At 44.2% G+C, this 23,132-nt stretch overlaps 2 protein-coding genes across 2 annotated transcripts in view; both read left to right on the plus strand.

Moving 5' to 3' along the window:
* MPP4 (MAGUK p55 scaffold protein 4) overlaps window positions 1-7,506 on the plus strand; it is a 43,422-nt gene extending 35,916 nt beyond the window's left edge. Inside the window, exons 20-22 of the mRNA XM_075933866.1 lie at window positions 1,986-2,094; window positions 4,885-5,019; window positions 7,077-7,506. Of these exons, the coding sequence (XP_075789981.1) occupies window positions 1,986-2,094; window positions 4,885-5,019; window positions 7,077-7,268 (436 nt within the window). The 3' untranslated portion in view covers window positions 7,269-7,506. The remainder of the gene's footprint in view (window positions 1-1,985; window positions 2,095-4,884; window positions 5,020-7,076) is intronic.
* A 1,992-nt stretch (window positions 7,507-9,498) lies between these two features.
* Window positions 9,499-23,132, plus strand: part of TMEM237 (transmembrane protein 237) — a 35,121-nt gene continuing 21,487 nt past the window's right edge. The window contains exons 1-6 of the mRNA XM_075933867.1: window positions 9,499-9,528; window positions 11,621-11,652; window positions 15,084-15,094; window positions 15,792-15,848; window positions 17,108-17,221; window positions 21,142-21,262. Coding sequence (XP_075789982.1) covers window positions 9,499-9,528; window positions 11,621-11,652; window positions 15,084-15,094; window positions 15,792-15,848; window positions 17,108-17,221; window positions 21,142-21,262 — 365 coding nt within the window. The remainder of the gene's footprint in view (window positions 9,529-11,620; window positions 11,653-15,083; window positions 15,095-15,791; window positions 15,849-17,107; window positions 17,222-21,141; window positions 21,263-23,132) is intronic.

Genomic DNA, 23,132 nt, shown 5'->3' on the forward strand with positions numbered 1-23,132 from the left:
ATAGTCATTCTATAATCAACCAGGACTCCGAGGTCCTTCTCCTCCTCCGTTACTTCCAACTGATGTGTCCCCAGCTTATAACTAAAATTCTTGTTATTAATCCCTAAATGCATAACCTTACACTTCTCACTATTAAATTTCATCCTATTGATCACTCCAATTTACAAGATCATCCAGATCTTCCTGTAAGATATCCCGATCCTTTTCTGAATTGGCAATAGCTCCCAACTTTGTGTCATCCACAAATTTTATTAGGACACTTCCACTTTTGGTGCCAAGATCATCAATAAAAAGATTAAATAAAATTGGCCCCAAAACTGATCCCTGAGGAACTCCGCTAGTAACCTTCCTCCAACCTGACAGTTCACCTTTCAATATGACCCGCTGTAGTCTCCCCTTTAACCAGTTGCTTATCCACCTCTCAACTTTAATATTAATCCCTATCATTTCCAATTTAACCAATAATTCCCTATGTGGTACTGTATCAAATGCCTTACTAACATCGAGGTAGATTAGATCCACTGCATTTCCTTTATCTAAAAAATCAGTTACTTTCTCAAAAAAGGAGATCAGGTTGGTTTGGCACGATCTACCTTTTGTAAAACCATGTTGTAATTTGTCCCAATTGCCATTAGCCTCAATGTCTCTAACTACTTTCTCCTGTTGACTTCAGTGGGAGTTCTGGGCTCTCAACACTTCTGAAAATCAGATGGTACATTTCTAAAATAAAGACAAAACTAAGCAGCCGAAATCAAATTCGCGTCTTTGCTGAGTGATGGACCCTGCCATCAAAAGTGTCTCCATGAAGGCACCAGAACCTTTGAGGACCAAATTTTCAAAAGTGCTCCTCTAACTTCTATTCTGCAGTTTCCCCATTAGTAAAATGTAAAAGTAAAAATATTCACCTTATGCAAAGGGCTGTTATGAAGCGTCATTCATGAAAGCATGTAAAACACTTTGGGTTCATCTACACAACACAAACCCTACAGCAGCAAGTTTCAGAGCCTGGGTCTACAGACTGGGGCTGTTGTCATGGTGTTAAAAATAACCATGTAGACCGGGGTGGGCAAAGGGGGCTTCATAGGGTAGCGGCAGGGAGCGAGAGACTGTGTGTGCTCCTCCTGCCCTCAGACCCTGATTGACCTGGGGGCGGGGAAGCATGTGAAGTCTCCTCCTGCCCTGCAAGGGGGCGGGTACCTAGAGGGAACCACCAGCTGTTCAGAACAGCTGGCAGTTTTCTGTAGGCAGGGGCAAAGACTCATGTGCTTCCCCATCCCCCGGCCTAGCAGGGTCTGTGGGAGGGGAGCACAGAAGTGTCCTGGCCTTGCCCCTTCCACCAGAGGTCCTACCCCTTCTGGGGCAGCCCAGGGTCACTTCAAAAATTAGTGAAGTGCCCCCCTGTCTAAAATTATTGCTCACTCCTGATGTAGACATTCCAGCTCCGGCTGGAGCTTAGTCTCTGAAACCCACTCTCTTTGTTGGGTTTTCTAGCCTGAGCTCAAGCCCAAGCCAGAAGGTCTGTACTGTGTTGCAGGGTTTGGGTGCATTTTCCTGTGTAGATGGGCCCTTTGAGATCCCCTGATAGTTGGCCCTACATAACTGGAAAGTATCTGTTGTTTTTTGTCATTACTGTAAGTAAATACCAGTGGAGAATTTGCACATAGCTGTCTTGAGATCAATCAAAGCCATTACCTGTGAACCTTCTCAGGTAGTTCTAAAGGGGTACTTCTAAATGCATAATTTTGGAGTCTATTTAGAGATGGGAGATTTTTGTATCTGACAGTCATGCTGTAATCTAGATTTCATCCTCAGGAAAGGATCCTATATCTTAATATAATTCCGTTTTCACAGAGGATTAATTCTCCTTTTGCTCTTGGGTCTCTTGATTAGATCTTCAGATTTCACTGCTAAATGCAAAATTTCACTAGCTGTCACTTAAAGGGTCTGCCTCATTTCTCTGTCCTCCCTTCTCGCCCCTCTCGCAGAATGCTAGAACATGGGGAATACAAGGGACACCTATATGGCACCAGTATCGATGCTGTGCGAACAGTCCTTGGTGAAGGCAAGATCTGTATAGTGGATTTGGAACCACAGGTAATTAGGAGGAAATAAGACTTACACTTCATGGAAGAGATTGTCAGAAACCTCCTACAAGTTCTAAGAACATTTAAAAGAGCAGTGTTAAAATGAAAGAAACTGGGAGCTATCCATTTCATGAGGCCCGCTGGAAATTGATAGATCTTTCTTCACACATGGTCTTGATGCTTAAATGATACCATGCTGGACTCACAAAAACACTATAGTTCTTGCTTTTTGGAAATGACTGGTTGTGACCTAATGCCTCAGAAAATGCAATGAGTTTTCAAACTTGATCCTAGCACAAAGCCAATTTTTTAAGCAGCAATTGTTTCTGGGACACTCTCTTACCTTTATATGATTGTGTAGGACATTGCCACTTGTGTTTGCAATCCTATATCATCCCAATGCTTAAATGAACAAGTAATGTTGGGAAATATTTAATATAGTCTTGGTTTCTTTTGAAGCAATTTAACAGGTGAGAATAAAGAAGAGTGCCTAGCACATGTGACCAGCCAGCATTCCAAGAACCACCACCAAGTCTTCCATAGGCCACCCTTGGTTCATAGTAAAAATGTAAAAACATCTGCTCTAAAGGAAGGGAATTCTTGCATAGGGCTGTTTCAGTTTCATTATCCCCTTTTGTTTTAGCAACAGTTATAAGATTCTGAAGGGGTTGGAGGTTTGGTGGTCTAAGATGAAGTTCATTAGTTTACTGACACTAGTTCTGGGGCTTATTAGTGAAGCATCTATGCTGTAACAATTAGTGGGGCTTATTAGTGTAATTAGATTCCGGTTGAAAATCACCTGCGGGCAGGTTTCTGCAGTATGCTCACTATCATAATAAGGTTGCTGCTTAGAAAGATGGTTCAATTAGCAAAGTTACTATAAAATTGGATTAGGATTCATTAATAAGATTGTGTACGGTGTAAACCACAGTGAGATGGAGTATATATATGCATATGTGCTATAATTTCTAATGTGCTTATCACAATGGGTTAGAAGTCTAGTCCAATTATTCTATCTCATACTTTAAATTAAAAATTTGTTAGGAAAAATGGACACTGACCCATATTGTCTTCTACACTTTCTTACAATGAAACAGTTACAGTATATCCTGAATGAATCATACTAGCAACTAAAAACTGTGTTCATTCATAGCTTGGAAATGTAATCCATAGGAGGGCGGGAACATTTAAGAAAGAATGATTCCCGGAGGGTCTAATACGTCCCCACCTTAAATTTACATTTCAACCTTCTTTAGACATAAAAATAGCACCATGTCTATCAGGCACTGCAATGCTAATGATGAAACACCTTCCCCAAATCTTTCAAAATGGTTAGAGGGGAAACCCCTTTTTTCTTCTTCCTCTGAATCCTCACTGATCAGAGAGAGCCAAGGTAGAGATAACAAAAGAGTTTTTCAGAAGCTGACTCTAACTCAATTTTCTTTGAGGAGGAGGAATGGTCACTAGATTTCATGAACTAGATGGCTGGTTAGAGAAGTTCAGGCTGTATCACCTTGAAGGTCTAAAAAAGTTGCTCCCTAGATGGAGCTACTATACTTAACTGATGGCTACAATCTGTTCCTCAAACATTAAAAATTCCACATATGCTCCTTTGTTAGGCACAGCAAAAATAATTTCTTCTAAGGCTAGAAAAAAAACAAGATTTGTTTCAGCTATCTTTACTATCTCTGATCCATTTCCAGACCACTCAGCCATATGAAAAAATAAGCATGCTGCTAGTTTATGTAGGTTTTCTTCTTTGCAGTCCCTGGTCCTGGGCTTACTGATAGGGGAAAAGACTAATAAAGATCTGAGTTAATAGTTTTCAAGAGCTGCTGAAGGCTTCAAGTCCTGTAAAGGACTCTTCTAAGATTTTTTTTTAAAATTACTTTCTTATTTGCTGGCATTAATTCTCCTGTTTGTATAGGGTTTTCATGCCTGAGTCTCTCTGGGAGCCTAACGAAATATCATTGAAAAGCATAACTGAAAGAAAGGTTCCATGGCCCAATAAATTCCAGGGGGAAACTTCCTTTAGATACATGGACCCAGAATTGTCCAAGTTTTCTCTTGTGTAGTGAGAAGTTATACAACTTCCACTATGAAGAAGTGTGCTGCTCCAATCTACCATGAAGGCCATGGTATATGCATTGATGTTTCATGTGCTCTTGCTACCTTTTGAGTTTTTCTTCTTGTCCATTTCTTTGCCTGAATTCAGTTCTCAAAGGAAACAAGGAAATCTGATTTTGCCACTGTGGCAGAACATGCTGATATTATTTACTTTGAACTCATTGGTTTTTGAACTCACCCTGCTTTTCACAACAGATTACAAATACTACTTACAGTGATCAGTTGACATCAATGATTGTATCACTGCATAGAAAGAAGGCAATAAAAGGCAGACTGCCTTGCAATACATGGAATGTGAGAATCAATCTTTCCCAAAGGCAGCCCCAAAACCAACACAGTTTTGAGCCTCTAAAAAGGAATTACAGTTGAAGATTTAAAACTCCCATGAAATGTAGCTGATGGTAACCTTTTAATGGCAATGTTATATTTTTATATTCATTGTACTCTTATTAAATGGGAAATTTATTTTATTGAATGGATTAGTGTGGTGTACTTGCCAACCAGTTACTGGGTTAAGGATTATTAGTGAAATAGTTAGCAGTTATTTTTTAATAAAATTACTGCAAGTTCTGGAAATGATGGTACACAACAATTTGTTTTTAATAGGAATAAAATATGGGATGAATACAACATATACATTGTAATATAACCACTATCTGATCTTAACTTGAAGGGTATCCAAATGGCTCGAACCCATGAACTTAAACCCTATATTATGTTCATCAAGCCACCCAGTGTGAGCTGCATGAGACAGTCTCGGAAAAATGCCAGGATCATTACAGACTATTATGTGAACATGAAATTCAAGGTGAGATTCAGAGAATGAAAGAGTTGCAATAGATTGCATTGATTTTATTCAGTCAAAACCTGCCACCTTCCTGTGTTGTATCAGTGGTTTAAAGGACCCTTGTGTCTTTGATCTGAAATAAATCAGATCAGGTGACATTCAGCACATGTTGTGAAGCCTCTCTCTCTTCCTAGGGGTTTGGAGTGTAAGTGGAATTTAGAGGGCTGGGAATGGTGCCTGGGACTGGGCTATGTGGTTATCATGGAGGAAATCTGCTTTCTGTATTTAATTTTATGTGTGTTATTTTGTCTGTATTTTTAGTATATATCCAAGGTGTTTAGACCTCTGAGTAGGCACTTTCATGTCATTTACATTTAAATTTTGTGGAATCCTCTTCCTTCAGTGCTCTGAGTCCCTTTTCCTAGAGACACCAGCTACAGAGACTTCAAACAAAAGCATGGTTACTGTGTTCTGCATAGGATGCATTCCTACTTATGTTACAGTGCCATATAAATGCCTCACTTTGTACAGACACTTAACAAAAATTAAACAAGAGATTAAAAATAGAATGTCACACTCGTGTCTATAATTTTAAATCTTCAGTTTGATCTTCATTGTCCAGCACTGTATTTTTTTTAAAATGTTCTGAGGACTGCCTACACGCCCTTGTCCGTCATGTTGGCTGTGAGAGGGCATTGTAATTAAGTAGCTTAAAAACCATGGAATTTGTGGAAATATTGCTGATAAACTGAAATACAGAATAGGAATATAGCTGTGGCAAACTGATCAGACCACTGGTCTATCACATCTGGATCCTGTAACATTAGCTAGTACAATGACAAATGACTTCACCTGCACGGCATCTAGGCAACAACACAATCCAGCACATGGAAGTAGAGGAAAACTTATTGTAAACTACACAAGCCATTGGTTGCATTTCAAAGGCTTAGAATTTATTATCATTGTTATGACATGCGTAACTTAGAGTTGTTGTTGGTTATCAGTCAGAATAATTTGTATTGGTGTTAGTATTTACAGACAGGGACAATCCTCAGCTGGTGTAAATTGACACAGCTCCTTTGAAGTCTCTAGAGCTATGCCAATTTCCACTAGTTGAGGATCTGGCCAATGCTACCATTTTCCAACCAGTAGCTACTCTGAAAAGACGTACAAAATAACAGATCTTGGAAGCTCTGTGGAATTTGTAGTAACTTCAGTGAGAGCTTCTGCTGGCAGAGGGTTTGCAGAATGGCATCTCACTGAAAATTACCTACAAGAATTCCCTCTCAAATATAAAATTATCATAAAGGGGAACAGGAGCGGCCCGAGGCTGGCTGTGGCAGCTGGTGCCCTAGGCGGAAGGTGCAATTGGCGCCCCCGCCTGCACGGTTGTCAATAGCCATGATGGCACCCTGTAGTCCCGTGACGACATCATTGGGCGCCCAGGCCCGCAGCGCCCTAGGCAACTGGTTAGTTTGCCTAGATCCACGGGCCACTCCTGCAGGGGAACTTATTACAAGAAGTGTGGGGTTTATAATAGGGCACACATGCAAAGTCTCAGCTTGACAAAGCCCTGGCTGGGTTGATTTAGTTGGGATTGGTCCTGCCTAGAGCAGGGGGCTGGACTTGGTGAACTTCTGAGGTCTCTTCCAGCTCTATGGTTCTATGATTCTAAGTTGATACATAGTAACTAAGTTTTTGAAGGGATGCCTGCAGCACTTCCAGGCGGAACCATGGCAGAATAGGTCTTTATTTATAATAATATTACTTTGTATTTCTATGCCACCCTTTATTTCAAAGTGTTTTATAAATATTAACAGCCTCCCTGTGAGGTAAGCAGTAGCCTCATTTTATGAATGAGGACAGACAGGCTAAGTGTTTTGGCCAAGGTCCTGTACTGAGTCAGGGGCAGAGCTGAGAAGAGAAAATCAAATTTCCTGGCTCCCAGTTCTGTCTTCTGGCCACTAACCCTAGTTCTCTTTGGAAGAGTAGAAAGTGAAAACTTAGATAAACCTATTCCCATTCAAAAGCATCCCACATGAAATGATAGTTTCATAGGTCTATATTGTTTCTTGCAGGAGGAAGACTTGCAGGAGATGGAGGATTCTGCTAAGAAAATAGAAGCTCAGTTTGGCCAGTTCTTTGATCAAGTGATTATAAATGACAATTTACAAGAGGCCTGTTTGCAGCTGCTGTCTGCAGTCCATCAGGCACAAGATGAGCCCCAGTGGGTCCCTGCTACATGGATATGTTCAGACACTCAACCATAATGCTGAGAAGCAGGCAGCTTCACAAAGATTATATCTTTTACCTCAAGAACAATTCTGTCAGGATTCTAAGAATATAGCTTTGTGTAGGAGAGATTTGGCAGGGGGATTAGGAAAAAAGCTATTACAAGATAATCATGCTGTCTTCATTGTAGTTCTTAGTGTAACATGATTGCTTAACATTAATTTTGTACCCCCAAAATTATTGTAGTAACTCAGAATGACAAAAATAAAAGATCTATTTTCTTGCATGTAGTTGTGTGGTCTAATCATATCTGTGTCTAAGTGCTTACCATACCTCCTTTTTGTTAAAGGCGTATTGATTTTTATGATGCTTGTGTATTGCCAAAGCAAAACCAACAAGTCTGTTATACACTTAGTAGGTTGACTTCGTGCACCAAAGGAGAACGCTTTATAAATATATTATTTTGCTGCATGCTTCTGTCCCAAGCACGTTTCTTTGCTGATGTTTATTTTTAAATTAGTTACAGGTTTAATGTAATTCGCAACACAAATGACTCTAGAATTCACATTCATTCACCTTTATAATAAAATTAATTTTCACAGCTATCAAATGCTGACAGATATCAGCTTTGTAAAAATTCATCACTAAATGTAATGATGATCTTGTTCATAACATGTTAGCAGAAGCAATTGACAAAAATGGGCATATCAATCTAGACGCAAGAGCAGGTTAAGGGCCTGGTACTGCAAATGTTTACCCACATGATTAGTCTAACTGAAGTCAAATCAGTGAAATTACTTATGTGTCTAAGACTGCATCCTTGGATTCTAGGTCCTTTGGTTGCAAGGGTTCCTAAACACAGCAATGAGCAGGAGTGGCAGATGATGTGCACAATTGATTGATGGCAACATTCTGCTTCTAGCCCAGGATTTAGAAATGGGATTCATCATTAAAGGAGGGAGAGCTGCTGATAACTCTGACTCCTGACTCTTTGATGTATCTTGGCTGACACTATTTGTAATCCATTGTTATCCACTAGAAGTAAATGTGTATTATTCCTGATAATGAACAGAAAGTTTAGAGGGTTGAAGCATTTATTTTAGAAGTTTTACTTCCAAAGCTATAGAAAGCGAGAGTAGAGAGCTTCAAGTGGCTACTTGCCTTATGCACCTGAGTTTTCTACTGTATTGCACCAGTCATTCACCATTACAGGAAATACATATACCAAATGTTAAGGCTATGTGTGTGTGTGTGGGTGTCTTAATTCTAATAGAAAAGATTCTGGGTTTATCTTTTCCCTGTGCACAATTCTTAATCTACTAACTGGATCAGCCAAAATTTGTGTTGATATTAAAAGCATATTTTAATGCAATGGTAGAGTTGGAAAATAGTTGAATTTGACAAGCCACAAAGAATTCTTTCAGACCTTCCTGGTCAATCCTGCATGTTGTCCTTTGAGAGTATGTGTCATTCAGTCATTGAATAAAGAGCCTAGTTACATATTGGGAGTTTTGTTTAGATTGTTATAGAACTGTGCAAATCTATATTGTTTTTTGTTGGTCTGAATTTCTGTTGCTGGTTCAATATTTTATATCTATACTAGTATGGTTCTCTAACTGCACCAGCCTGTACAAACATGTCTTTTTCCTGCTGATCGTTCCTGCCCAGGATTGTGGAGGAACCTTGAACTGACCAGAGGGATTGCACATGAACAGGAGCTAACAGGAGTGGTAATAGAGCAAAGGCTCCCAGTGCAGCCATGCAAAGTTCAGGGCATCCCCACTGTAAGTCACCTGGTATGCATCCATTGCACACTAAAAAGCTGAGGACACTTGTAGGAACTGATGCACTAGAAGTCCTCCCGTTCCCAGCTCTTAAAACATGCAAAAAAAAAAAAAACCCTCAAATTTGCGCCACTGAAAGTCAGCCAGGAGGGGGAATTCCCTGCTTTAAATTGTTTCTCTGTAAGTCCAATTTTTTTTGGACTGTACCTTGGACATCGAGCGAGGGAGGGGGCGCCGGGAGGGGGCCGCGGGCCGCTCCGCACCGGTACGAATCTGCACAGGGGCAGGAGCGATGATCCGGCAGCCGCCCCGGGACTCGCCCAGCCGGGGGGGGGGGGAGGGGTCGGAGCCTCACGCCGGTGCCCCCCCCCCGGCTGCGCGGGCTGGACCTAAGCGCGGGGGCCGTGACGCGCCGCCCGGAAACCCTGCCCGGCAGCGCCCGCCCCTTCCCGCCCCTCGGCCTGGGAGACCAGACGGGAGCGACATGGAGACCCCGCCGCAGGGAGCCCGCCTGGTGAGGGGGCCGGGGGCGGGCGGGGCCTCGGTGTGGGGGGGACCGTGGGGGGTGCGGGATGGGGGGAACGGGGGGGAGTGTGCAGGGTGGGGGTGTGTGTGGGGGGCCCGGGGGGGAGTGTGCGGGATAGGGGGGACCGGGTGTGTGTGGGGGGGGCCCGGGGGGGAGTGTGCGGGATAGGGGGGATCGTGGGGGGGAGGTTTCTCGGGGGGGGGGGGGGGGTTGAGTTTCGCGAGGAGCCTTCCAGCCCCTGTGTCCGTGCCCCGCCCGAGCTCCGTGCCCGACCCAGCGCCAGGGCTCTCGGGCGGCGGGTGATGCCCAGGGGCTCTCTGAGGCCCCGGCCCGAGGTGCCTGTTCAGCCCTGCTAAGCAACGGCGTTAAACAAATCCGGAGCCTGCCGCCGGGGCGGGGCAGAGCCAGCGCGGGGCGGGAGGCTGCAGTTTCGAGGCTGTTCGAAGCACAGACCAATCTGGAAAAGTCTTTTTTTTTTAAGTCCTTTCAGTAAAGTTCTGCACCTCACTGGGGCTAGACACCATGGCCGCTGGGGATGCAAGTTACAGGGTTAAGTCGGCGGGTGGGATGTAATAGTGTAGCCGATTAATCAATTAACCAATAAGCTAAAGTTTCTAGGTTAATGCTATAGACTACACGCATTTCCCTCCCCTCCCTGCCAGTACATTTTTTAGCAGGCTGGCCAACGGTTAGAGAAGAAGAGCCAAAATAGTGGTGGACAGAGTGCAAAGAGCCACTGGGGCGGGGGGAGTTGTTTAGCCCCCCCCCCCCCCCCCAAAAAAAGGCAGCTGTGCCAGGGGGAAGATAGATGCTGGTATTTTGTCCCAGGGAGGGGGCTTCAGGCTGGACAGTATTGGGGTTGGGTGGAGAGTTGAGGTGCTGGGACGCCATGCACATCCCCCCCCAACCTGATCCCCCTCCCTGCCCTTCCCTCCTCCAGAGCCAGGCATCTCCCCCCTGCTCTAACCCAATTCCCCTCCCCTTTCCTCCCCCCTGTGAATAATGAGAACTTGGATTTCTAATTGCAAGAAGCATTAGGGACCCATTGCTGTTCCGTTTGGAAAATTGGTGGCAAAACTCCCATAGACTTAAATAAGAGTGGTATCAGAGATAGCAATGTTCATGTCCAACTAATCCAGTCTATCAGCAGCTTATGTTTAGTGCAGAATTAGCTGAGGCCAGAGCTGTCACAGTTGGATTTAGGATGCTATTCAGTGTCTCTCTCAAAGACTGGCTTTGAATGGTATGGGGAAGAAACAGGTGGTGAGTTCAGTTCTAAGGAGCCTTGAATTACATTATCTGTGCATTTTTTAAATTGAAATAAAGTCTTGGGAGCATGGGGATTTTTTCCATTGTCCAATTCACTTATTTAATACAAAATCTGAATCTAAGCTACCTCGTTTTTTCTAGGCAAGAAAAGTGTCAGCTATGCTTCATCTAGCCTGTTAATAAAAGGTTTTATTATTTTGAAGTTTAAATTTTGATTTGACCTCAAGATCAAAATAATTTGAAAAAGTTGTGTTTTAATACACATTTTTATCATGTTAGACTTCTTTTTCAATTATTGTTTAAACTTTGAGTATTTTTCTCTAATTGTCTCTAATTAATTTCACTAATAAGTACATACATGTCTTCATACTATATAATATGCAAGTATGTTGATATTAAATACTTAATTTTTGATAGTCTCTTTTAAGATAATATTTTCAATAACTGACTGGACTGATGAATTAACTTTCCTCTTTGTGTAATTTATTATAAGAGAAACAAAAATATTTAGAGAATAGCTACATATGCTTTTAAAGTGTCCATAGTGTCTCTCTAAAATACAGCACATATCTGAATTTAGACATTGACATCAAATGTGCATATCCTCATAGCACCTTCCATCCAAGAATCTCAATGCACTTGTGTACATTTATGTATGTAATGTTCAGAATTGCCTTTCGGAAGATTAATATATGTTGGATGTATCAGTCATGCTTGGAACTAGCTGGCTTCTTTGAAATGGCTTAGCAGGGGCTTAGAAGGGAGGTGGTTTTATAACATACTAATGGAAGATTTCTTTTTTAAATTTTAGCGCCCACCCCGTGCCCTTCCCCCAGTTCCAAGGTAAGATTATTTGATTCTGTGAAATATGGTCATTTTTGTGCACTTGAATGTACTTAAAAGTTGTGAAAGTAAGAAAAATTAGCTCAGCAGAAATCTCAGAGTTCTCATAGATTTTAGTGAGATTTTACTAAGTGTCTTAAACCAACAAAAAAAACTTCTTTGAATTCTGGGTAAACAAAGTTTAAAATAAAATGAAACTTGCATTTGTGAAGCTATGGGTAAGTCTGTCAGCACTTTCATTATAAACCTAGCTTTATTTCAGTTTTGTATTTCACCACAAAAATTTGCAACATACTAATGTTTTTCTGTGCTGCAAGGCTAAATTTTATAACTAATTTTCTAAAAAGATTTATTTGGCTATGAATAACTTCGTCCTTTGACTTTCCAGAGCTCTTGAAGTATGGGATGCTTATTTTCCAGTCATATAGTACAAAAGACATTTCTTGTTGTCAGTAGACTGGGAAGCAGTTTAATTCATATTGTTTCTTCTGTCATTCGAAAGGGGAAAATGCATCAAACCTTTTAAGACTACTTCAGTCTCAGTAGCTATTCTATTCTCAACCCCTTGTTCTCCTTTCCTGGCCCTCACCTCATTCTTTATTGCTGGGAATGCTGTCTCTGATCTATATTTTAATTAGCAAGTGCTTTAGGGCTGAGACTTTTAAAAATCAGCCTGGCACTTAGCACATGGAATAGGGATGTAAAAGGTTAACCAGTTACCTGGTAAGAGAGAGACTTACTGGCATACTTAATGGGTAACCGGTAAATGGACCCTGCCCAAACTCTGGTGGCAGGCCAGACCCAGCCAGAGCAGCCTCCTCCCTGCAACACAGAAGGACCCCGGTCGTGGTGGGCTAGGCTGAATCAGATCGCAGCTTGTGGAGCAGTGGGCATGGCAGGCCAGGGCAGGACTCTGCCCACGGCAGGACAGCTAGGCTGGAGCAGCTGCAGGCAGTCCCTGCCTGGAGCAGCCCCTATCACACCTAGCAGGTGAGATCCATGCCCCATAGAGACCCCAGCTGCTCTGTACCAGCCTTCCAATGGTTAACTGGTTAAATTCTCTCTATACAGGGAGTCCCCGAGTTACGCGGATCCGACTTATGTCGGATCCGCAGTTACGAACGGGGCTTTTCTCGCCCCGGAGGACGGGAGCGGCGGGACGCCCAGATGCGCCACGGTCCGCCGCCCCCGTCCTCTGGGGCGAGAAAAGCTGCTCCCCGTCTCCCTGGTCTGCAGGGAGATGGGGAGCAAAGCCTTGGAGCACGCCTGCAGCGGGACAGCCTGGACGCGCTTGAGCTGTCCCCCTGCGGGCGTGCTCTGCGGCTTTGCTCCCCGTCTCCCGACCAGCAGACCAGGGAGACGGGGAGCAAAGCCGCGGAGCACACCCGCAGCGGGACAGCCCAAGCGCGCCTGGGCTGTCCTGCTGCAGGCATGCTCCAAGGCTTTGCTCCCCGTCTCACTGCAGACCAGGGAGACGGGGAGCAAAGCCACGGAGCACGCCCGCAGGGGGACAGCTCAAGCACGCCCGGGCTGTCCCGCTGCGGGCGTGCTCTGCGGCTTTGCTCCGCGTCTCCCAGGTCAGCAGACCAGGGAGACGGAGCAAAGCCATGAAGGACTTGGACGGTCCCGCCACCCCCGTCTCCCTGGTCTGCTGAGGGGGGGTGCAGCTAGTGCCCCCCCCCCAGCAGACCAGGCTTTTCTTGCCTACCCCTGGGGTAGAGCAGCTGGGGGCTGCCGGGTTGGTCCCGCAGCGCTGCTCCGGACCAACCCGGCAGCACCCCAACTGCTCTGCCCCAGGCGTCCCCAAGTCAGCTGCTGCTGAAACTGACCAGCGGCTGACTACAGGAAGCCCGAGGCAGAGTTGCTCTGCCCCAGGCTTCCTGGAATCAGCCGCTGATCAGTTTCAACAGCAGCTGACTTGGGGACACCTGGGTTTCTTAAGCTGAATCTGTATGTAAGTCAGAACTGGCGTCCAGATTCAGCCGCAGTTGAAACTGATCAGTTTCAGCAGCGGCTGACGCCAGTTCCGACTTACATACAGATTCAACTTAAGAACAAACCGACAGTCCCTATCTTGTACGTAACCCGGGGACTGCCTGTATATGTAAAAAAAAGTGTCCTGTGTAATGACAGCATGACATCACGTCACTCTGCATCCCGCCTGCCTCCTCCCTCCCTCTCATTTCCCCAGTGCTTGGCTGCCCAGAGCATCCCCCCTCCTCAGAAGGGGCTGAAGCCACAAGCCGCATGGCCTTTCTTCTCCCACCCTCCTGGTGCTCTGGTGGGGGACCGAAACTGGGAGCTGCGTGGCTGCTCCCTTCTCCCCTGTCCTGGGTGGGGGATAAAGCCACGGACCTTTCCCCTTCCCAGCCTCCTTTGTACATCCCCTAGGTTGGAGGGAGAGTGGCAGCTGGGGGGTGAGAGAGAGCTGGGGTGGGCCCTCCCCTGTGGCCATGGGGAGGTGGAGCTGCTTGGCTTTCCTCTTCCCCTCTCCCCAGTGCTCAGGGGGGAGAGCCACAAGGCCTTCCCCCACCCCAGTACTTCGTGGGGTGGGAAGGAAGCTACGCAGCCTCCCCAGGGCTGGGGGGGGCGGGCAGGAGTGGTGCGGCCTCCCCCTTCTCTGGTGCTTGGGTGGAGAGCCCCGTGGCCTTCTCTGTCCCCCTACTGGTGCTCAGGGTGGGGTGTGACTGGGAACTCCTCAGCTTCCTCTCTCCCTGGTGCTCCCTCCCCTTCTCTCCCTGGTGGCCTGGGGAGGGAAGAGGAGGGTTGGTAAGAGTAGTGAGCAGGGGGGGTGCAGCCCCCTAGTAATTTTAATTGTTTAACCAGGTAACTGCTTTAATGGGTATTTACATCCCTAGTGTGGAATAAATAATTAAATCTATGTATACCATACTGATGCAAAAGACGGAGAGGGAATGATTCTGAGGGTTCAATGATCTGAGCCAAGACTGATTCTGATTAAAGGAAAGTCAGATGGTTTTTACAGTATCATAAGTAAAAAAAATCCTCTTCAGTGTCTTGAGACATATGTACATGATCGCTCATAAACACCATTGAGGGCTCTGAGTATTTTTATTAGCTCCTTTCTTCATTGTCATGTAACTTCTCTGATAAGTTTGTCAGACAGACAGGTTCCAATTAAAAAGCCATGTAAAATAAAAGTTTTAATCTCATGAACAGCTAACATAAAAAAAACCCTGTATCTAGTCACAAGAAGCAAACAGACTATGGTTTTGTGTGTGGCTAAGCAGTCTTAATCATGTCATATTCAAATGTCTGTAAAGAGAAATAGGGTTCATGGGAGGTGGATCTTATAAGTTCTGTGACACCATAAACCAATTGTGTTGTATACTCTTTAACAGTTCTGAGCTGTAACTGTTTCAAAACTAATATTCTTTCTTTTCTGACTTTGGAAAATCTTGGATCTGAAGTGGAAGCCAAGGTGAGTTTGTTCAGTGTTAAGTGCTGTGCATGGCTGCTATTCTATTTAACAGTTCCTAATGACTTCTGTTGCTACTATTTTTAAAGCTTAGTGCTCCAATGTAATGTTTTGCATAAAAGCAAATTGCCAACTGTTATTTATTTTATTTAGTGTTTTGTGTGTCAAGAGTTTAGAAAGTGCTTTATGCGTTAGAGTGGTCAGTTTGAGACAACTCAAAGGTGCCGTATTTTCAGAGGGGGAGTTATTTAGCTTAAAAAAGAAAAGAGTCTTTAAAAGTCACTTATTGTGCAGGCCCTGTCTCATAGCTGCTCTTCTCTGGACTTTTCCATTCTCTGCTACATCTGTCTTGATGTGAAGTAACCAGCGTTAGACATTATGCTCTACATGAGAAATTTTTTCTTTGGCACATCATTAGATTAGTTTCCTTTTTTTAATGCCCATGCTGTACACATTTTTAAACATATATTGAAGTCTGGGTAGGTTTTTTATTTTCTTATATGTCCCTACTCCTTGCTATACTCTTCCTTCTACTTCCTGTGCTGATGGGGGTTGTCATGGTTTATGTAAAAAGGGGACCAGGAAACCCTAACTCTCTTCACCTCCAAAGGGACTTCTCTTTCTGGATTGAGGTGGAGTTGTTAGAGAGCATGGATTCCTCCATAGTGTGTAACTAGTGCTTTTATTTTACATTCTACAGATGAAATTCCACTTAGTCATCCAAAAAGAAAGAAACCCAAAGGAAAAAATTCACTGGGTAAGAAGCTGCCAAGAGTGAAAGATATATTTGGAATGCTGGAGGAACTCTGTACTGTAGCCAGAGGTGTCTCTCTTCCTCCTGACTGGGGTTTTTCTGGGCTGCGAAATTCCTTCCATACACTGTGATTCCCTAGCTAGTCAAATTCCCTTAGCAGGCCTGCTTTGCTTTCCCCGAAGAGGCTATGAACATATAATTTCCTAGGTAGATGTTATCACCCAGTCTTTTCTGAACAAGCACATATATTTTTATAGTGACACTATTATAGAGAAAACATATTAAAAACAATAAAATAATTTCACACATGGTAATAAACTTACCAGAGGTCACCTCATGGGATTTTCTGTGATTATAAGTTTTTAATAGTTGTTTTCACAAAACAAGCACCCCTATACATTGGTTAGCCTTTCCTTCTTACAGCCTCTGAGTCTTCGATCTTCAGAAACTATAAACAGGTAATAAGTGAACCAGTGGATATCTTCTTAGGGCATAGTTTCAAAAAGCTGGGTCCCAATGTGGAGATTTGCATTTCCCTTACGCTATATATTTTCTAAAAAACTCAATTAACTTTGTTGGTCCTGAAGGTTCTGTCTTTTCTGTTATGTTGTTTAAAATAATCCTTTGATGCACCTAACATTTACCAGGGTTTCGATAATCTATTTCTCTGCTCTGGAAATGCTGTAATTCCACAATAATGCATAAACTTGCATTTATAGAATAATGGACTCTTAAATGCAATTCAATAAGATCTCTCAAAGATATAGTAGGAAATTGCTATACCTGTCACTGTTTTTTTAATACACTGTGGGTTTTTTTCTGAAGTGGTATTAACTAGAAATATCCTAATGCTAAACTCACTGAGTTTTCCCCCTCCATTCTGGATATTGATAAAGCAGCAAGTACTGACACAGCATTGAAAAATAGCTTGATTTTTTTTTCTTGCTATTTTTTCTCTTCCTGATTACCTCAGTTGCTTGGGTTCTTGAGAATAGACAGTCATTCACAGCCATGATATACTTTTCAAATAGTAAAATGATCGAAGTGCTCCGAATTCTGAATGGACTCAACACAAATCCAAATAGGGATATAAATCCCATTTAATCAGGCAGATGGATTGTCCACAAAGTATGTTCCATTGAATTCCACAAGGTAGCTAAACAGAGGGAGAGGACATATAAAGTGCAGGTATGCCTTAGTTGCCTTCCCAGGAAGACTTATCGTATCATTGAACTCATTTTTTTTCCTATCTTGCTTTTCAGAGGGTATTGTTCATGCAACTGTCCGTCGACCATCTGAGAGTAGTGAACCTCTAACACCTGAGGTTCAGGATGCTCCACCGCAAAGAAAACGCAAGAAGAAGAGAATGCCTCCTGGTATGTGGAGAGTGACAGAAAGGATGAAAGATGGATTTAGGCCTGGCAGCATAAAGTCTCATTAGCTCACTTCTTTAAATTTCTGTTTCTTAATCTATTAGAAGTACATCTAAATTGATGACAGGCCCAAGTCTTCACTGACTCCAGGGAGTTATACCAGAAAAAATTCTTGTCAACAAAGCATTAAGTTGAGAAGTCCAACTCAAATGTCACAGGGTTCTGGATATTCTACTGCAGTGATAACTCTGCCATCTTGCACCTATGTAGAATCTTCTGTTCCTGTTTATCTTGTTAAATATGAACCATATTTTATTACTGCTGCTAGGTTTTATAACCTAGGCAATAAAATATATGCATATATAATGTGAATTGAGGCCAAATCAGTATTCTAGTTGAACTTACATTTTGTAATTTCCTGAGTGTTTAATGTTCCAGTGTTTCATTATTGCTTTTTTAAAAATTTGAATGCTCTAATTTAGTCAATCATTAAATCAGCAATCTTGTAATATTTTTTAGGATATTATATTATTCAGGTAGCTATTTTCAGTCCAAAAGAAACACATTGAGGTATCTGGATCTGCTAAAAGATTTCAAGTACAGTAAACTTCCGATAATCCGGCACCTTTAGGACCCAGGGGGTGCCTGATTATCAGCTATGCCGGACTATTGGAAGGGGGGGCTGTGAGGGGTCTGGGGTGGGGGTGGGGATGTCACCCCAGACCCTTCATAGCTCCCCCTTCCGATAGTCCAGCTCTGCCCCAGGCATCCCCGATTCAGCCGCTGCTGGTCAGTTTCAGCAGCGGCTGAATCCGGGAAGCCTGGGGCAGAGCAGCTGGGGTGCTGCCGGGTTGGTCCTGTAGTGCCTGCCCCTCGGCACTGCGGGACCAACCCGGAAGCACCCCAGCTGCTCTGTCCCAGGCGTCCCCAGAGCAGCTGGGGTGCTGCCAGCTTGGTCCCGCAGCGCCAAGAGGTGGCACTACGGGACCAACCCAGCAGCACTCCAACTGCTCTTGGGGACGCCTGGGATAGAGCAGCTGGGGTGCTGCCGGGTTGGTCCCGCAGCACCCAGGGGCAGGCGCTACGGGACCAACCCGGCAGCACCCCAGCTGCTCTGCCCCAGGCGTCCCTGATTCAGCTGCTGCTGAAACTGATCAGCGGCTGACTCCAGGAAGTTTCAGCAGCAGCTGACTTGGGGATGCCTGGGGCAGAGCAGCTGGGGTGCTGCCAGGTTGGCCCTGCAGCGCCACCCCTCGGGCAGCACTTCGGGACCAACCCGGCAGCACCCCAGCTGCTCTGCCCCCGGCTTCCCTGATTCAGCTGCTGGTCAGTTTCAGCAGGAGCTGAATAGGGGAAGCCGGGCGCAGAGCAGCTCCAATTGTCCAGCAGCCAGATCCCTTCCGGGTTCCTGATGGTGCTGGACCATCAGGAGTGCCGGAGCATTGGAGTTTTACTGTATAGTGAAAATAATAAAATAATATAAGAGCTTTGATTATTTCTTTGAGTGAAAAATAGAGAATAGCTTTCCGGATTTAATATTTTTGATGAGATAAACAGCACACGCGGTCCTTACTGTTGCTTTGTAAACATTTTCCACTGGAAACACTGGAGACATTCCACAGAGATTTTAACAACCTACACCCCACCATCAATCTCAGCCTGGACCATTCTACACGAGAGATCCATTTCCTGGACACCACAGTACAAATCACTAATGGTAAATTAGACACCACTCTCTACAGAAAACCCACTGCCTCATACAGTTACCTACATGCTTCCAGCTCCCATTCAGAACACACCATACGATCCATCATTTATAGCCAAGCCCTTCGATACAACCGCATCTGCTCTAATCCCACTGTCAGAGACCAGAAACTTCAGGATCTCTACCAAGCATTTATAAACCTCAACTACCCACCCGGAGAAATAAAAAAGCAAATTGAAAGAGCCAGACGAATACCTAGAAACCATCTACTTCAAGACAGACCCAAGAAAACCAACAATAGAACACCACTTGTCATCACCAACAGCCCCCAACTTAAACCTGTCCAACACATTATCAATAAACTACAGCCTATACTGGAACAGAATACTAAACTCCGAGAGACTCTGGGAGACAGACCCATAGGCTATGTCTAGACTGCAGGCTTCTTTCGAAAGATGCTCTTTCGAAAGATCGCGTCTAGACTGCGCGCGGATCTTTCGAAAGAAAAATCCGCTTTTTCGAAAGAGAGCACCCAGCGAGTCTGGATGCTCTCTTTCGAAGACGGCCTCTTTACATTGAAGAACGCCTTCCTTCGAAAGAGGAACTTTCGAAGGAAGGCGTTCTTCCTCGTGAAACGAGGTTTACCGCCATCGAAAGAAAAGCCGCGTTTTTTCGAAATAATTTCGAAAGAATGCGGCTTGAGTCTGGACGCAGGGGAAGTTTTTTCGGGAAAAGGCTACTTTTCCCGAAAAAACCCCTGAGTCTGGACACGGCCATAGTCTCCTATAGACAACCACCTAACCTCAAGATGATTCTTACCAACAATCACAGGACATACCACACTAATACCAACCCTGGTACCTTCCCTTGCAACAAACCCCGTTGCCAGCTTTGTCCACATATTCACTCTGCTGATACCATTATTGGACATAACCAAGTGAGTTATAAGATCAAGAACACATATTCCTGCGCATCCAGAAATATAATTTATGCTATCATGTGCCGAAAGTGTCCATCTACTATGTTCATTGGACAGACGTCTCAGACACTTTGCCAAAGGATCAATGCCCACAAAACAGATATTAGACAGGATCACAAAGAAAAAACAGTTTCTTGCCATTTCAGCCAGAAAGGACATTGTCTCAACGACTTGATTACCTGCATCCTGCTTCAAAGACCTTTTCAGACCACACTTGAAAGAGAATCCTATGAACTGTCATTCATGCTTAAATTCGACACTTTACACTTAAGTTTAAACAAAGACATTAATTATCTTACCCATTACAAAGATAGCTTCCCCAATTATCACCTCTAATATCAGTAGCTCACAGACATTTACCTCCCCTCCCCATTCCCCTTCTGTTCTGAAATTTGATTTGTCCTTTTCATATGTGTTCATTTTTTTAAATTGTATCCTTTGGTATACAGGCAGTCCCCGGGTTACGTACAAGATAGGGACTGTAGGTTTGTTCTTAAGTTGAATTTGTATGTAAGTCGGAACTGGTACATATTGTAGGGGATACTCTAGCCAAACATTTCTCCAGAGCTCAATTTTATTCTCCCACACCTCACTTCCCTCAGTCCTTTATTCTCAAGCTGAGGTGTCTGCTGAGAAAAGCCGCTCCGCGTCTCCCTGGTCTGCTGGGGGCGGGCGCTAGCTTCGCGTCTCCCTGGTCTGCTGGGGGGAAGCAGCTAGTGCGGGGTTGCCTCACCCCGTTTGTAAGTAGGGATGCGATGTAAGTCGGATCCATGTAACCCAGGGACTGCCTGTATATGGTTGTGACAATTTTCTTCCACTATTTGATCTGAGGAAGTGGGACTGGCCCACGAAAGCTCATCACCTAATAAACCATCTTGTTAGTCTTTAAAGTGCTACATAGTCCTGTTTTTTGTTGAAAATGTTGCTTTGTAAACATATAACACTTTAGTTTACTGGCACGATACTACAGCACACAATCACTGTTCCTAAATTGCTAGCTGTATATTAAAAGATAAATAGGTTAACAGTTGTCACAAGATTAATTGGAAACATTACATTTTGGAAGAGGAGAGCAATAGGTGATCCTGTGATAACATTTTGCATTAGCCAAACCTCAGAACACGGTGCTTTTTAGTCATAATGAATGCCCTATAGTTATACAAATGTCATACTGCATGTGTTTCCTGTTCTGTTGTAGCTTTCAGACAGATTATTTTTGGTTTTCTTTTAAATCTTCAGAATCTGAGACCTCTTTCACCCAGCAGAACATGCCCAACACATCCTTTTTTCAGAATGGAAATGGCATGGATCCCCAGCCCTCTGAAGAAACAGTGATTCGTAAACCCCGGAAAAAAACAAAGTGAGAACTTCTAAGGTGCCTTATAATTCTTACCACCAAATACGTATGGTAATGTGTTAATATATGCTAGTATATAAGCTTTGATCCTGAAAAGACATGACATGCCTAGAACTACTCACGGTATGCAAAGATAGCAGGTATCTAAATGTAGTGTCAGGGACTAATTTTGTTTTTTAAATCCATGTTCATAGTGAATGCTAAGAACTTAATATAAGAAATATTAAGGTGGGTTTTTGCAATATATTTATTTATTGATTTAAAAAAAATCTACACAACAGTTGTGAACATTGCATTTATATTATAATGTTTAAGTTACCGTATATACTCGAGTATAAGCCGACCCGAATATAAGCCGAGGCACCTAATTTTACCACAAAGAACTGGGAAAAAATATTGACTCAAGTATAAGCCTAGGGTAGGAAATGAGGCAGCTACTGGTAAATGTAAAAAATGAAGATAGATACCAATAAAATTACATGAATATTTATTTCAAAGAAAAACAATAACCTCGCTCTGTAAGTGGAAAAGGGGGTCAACAAAAACAATATGGTATCAAAAATACCGTAACTCCCGCTCAAAGTCCTCCCGCCAATCCAATGAGCCCCTGAAGGGCCGCCTGCAAGAAAGCGCCCAGCGCCAGCACCAGTCACACACAGGAACAGACGCTCGGACACTCGGCCCAACCAGCTCAGCCCCCGCCGCCCCCGCCCGGACCTTTCCCAGGCCAGAGCCCCTCTCGGCTGCTCCCCGAGCCTCCCTGCCGGCGGCCCCGGGGCGAGGCCACTGGCTCCGAGCAGCACCTGCGGGCGCACCCGCAACCCAAGCGGCCGGCAGAGGCTCCGAGCGCCCCGCGCAGCGACGGCCCCCGACACACGGAGCCCAGCCCGCTCCCGGCAGCGCCCCCCGCCCCGAGCGCCTCGGTTACCGGGGCCGGAGCTCCGGGCTCACGCGGCTAGACCCGGCCGGCGGCAGAGACGCGCTGAGCCCGCCTGCGAACAGGAGGCTGACTCGAGTATAAGCCGAGGGGGGGGGGGCATTTTTCAGCACAAAAAATGTGCTGAAAAACTCTGCTTATACTCGAGTATATACGGTACTTAATTTAAACCTTAAATTAGTTAAATTAAACTTAAGTTACATACAGTTGCGTCTCGATTATCCGACCTAAATGGGACTGGAGGATGGTCAGATAAAGGAAATGTCGGATAATACGGAAAATTCTTTTAATACAGTAATTAATTTTATAAATTTGAACTTTGTAATACCTTGCAAGGTCCAGTTTTAAACCTCCTGAATCTGCTGCCTTGACCAGCCCTTGTATTTCTCCCCAAACGGGAGTAAGATCCAGGGCTCTGCCTTGCGGCGGGAGCACAGCCTTCGCCCTGCACCACTCCATGTCTCCTGACGATGATGTGACGCAGGGCAAGGCGCTCGCCACTTTCCCCAGAAACAGAAAATGGTAAAAAAGCTACTTTGCTGACAGCAAATTCTTCAGCCACAAGAGGGAGCTGCAGACTTGCTAACCAGAGCTCCCGCCCAGCCCTGGAACAGAGGAAAGGGAAAGGGAAAGCAAGGACAGCTTTCCCTGGAGCTCTTTGCCATGACATGACATGACAGGTGGTACATCGGGTAACATGGAATGTCGGATAAATCAAGGTCGGATAATTTTGACTTTACTGTACATTTAAAAAAAATAGATAATATAGTCTATCTCTGCACTAGAGTGCTTTAATGGTATAAGAATACCACTATATCATACTGGCGGAAGAGACTCTAGTGTGGATTCAGCAATACTGGCGAAGTTGTGCTTTGCACTGGTATAATAAAACTACTTCCTACAACTAAAACAGCCTAGACTAGTAAAAGTGTGGAT

The sequence above is a fragment of the Pelodiscus sinensis genome, chromosome 7 (genome assembly GCF_049634645.1).
Source record: "Pelodiscus sinensis isolate JC-2024 chromosome 7, ASM4963464v1, whole genome shotgun sequence".
NCBI lineage: Eukaryota > Metazoa > Chordata > Testudines > Trionychidae > Pelodiscus > Pelodiscus sinensis.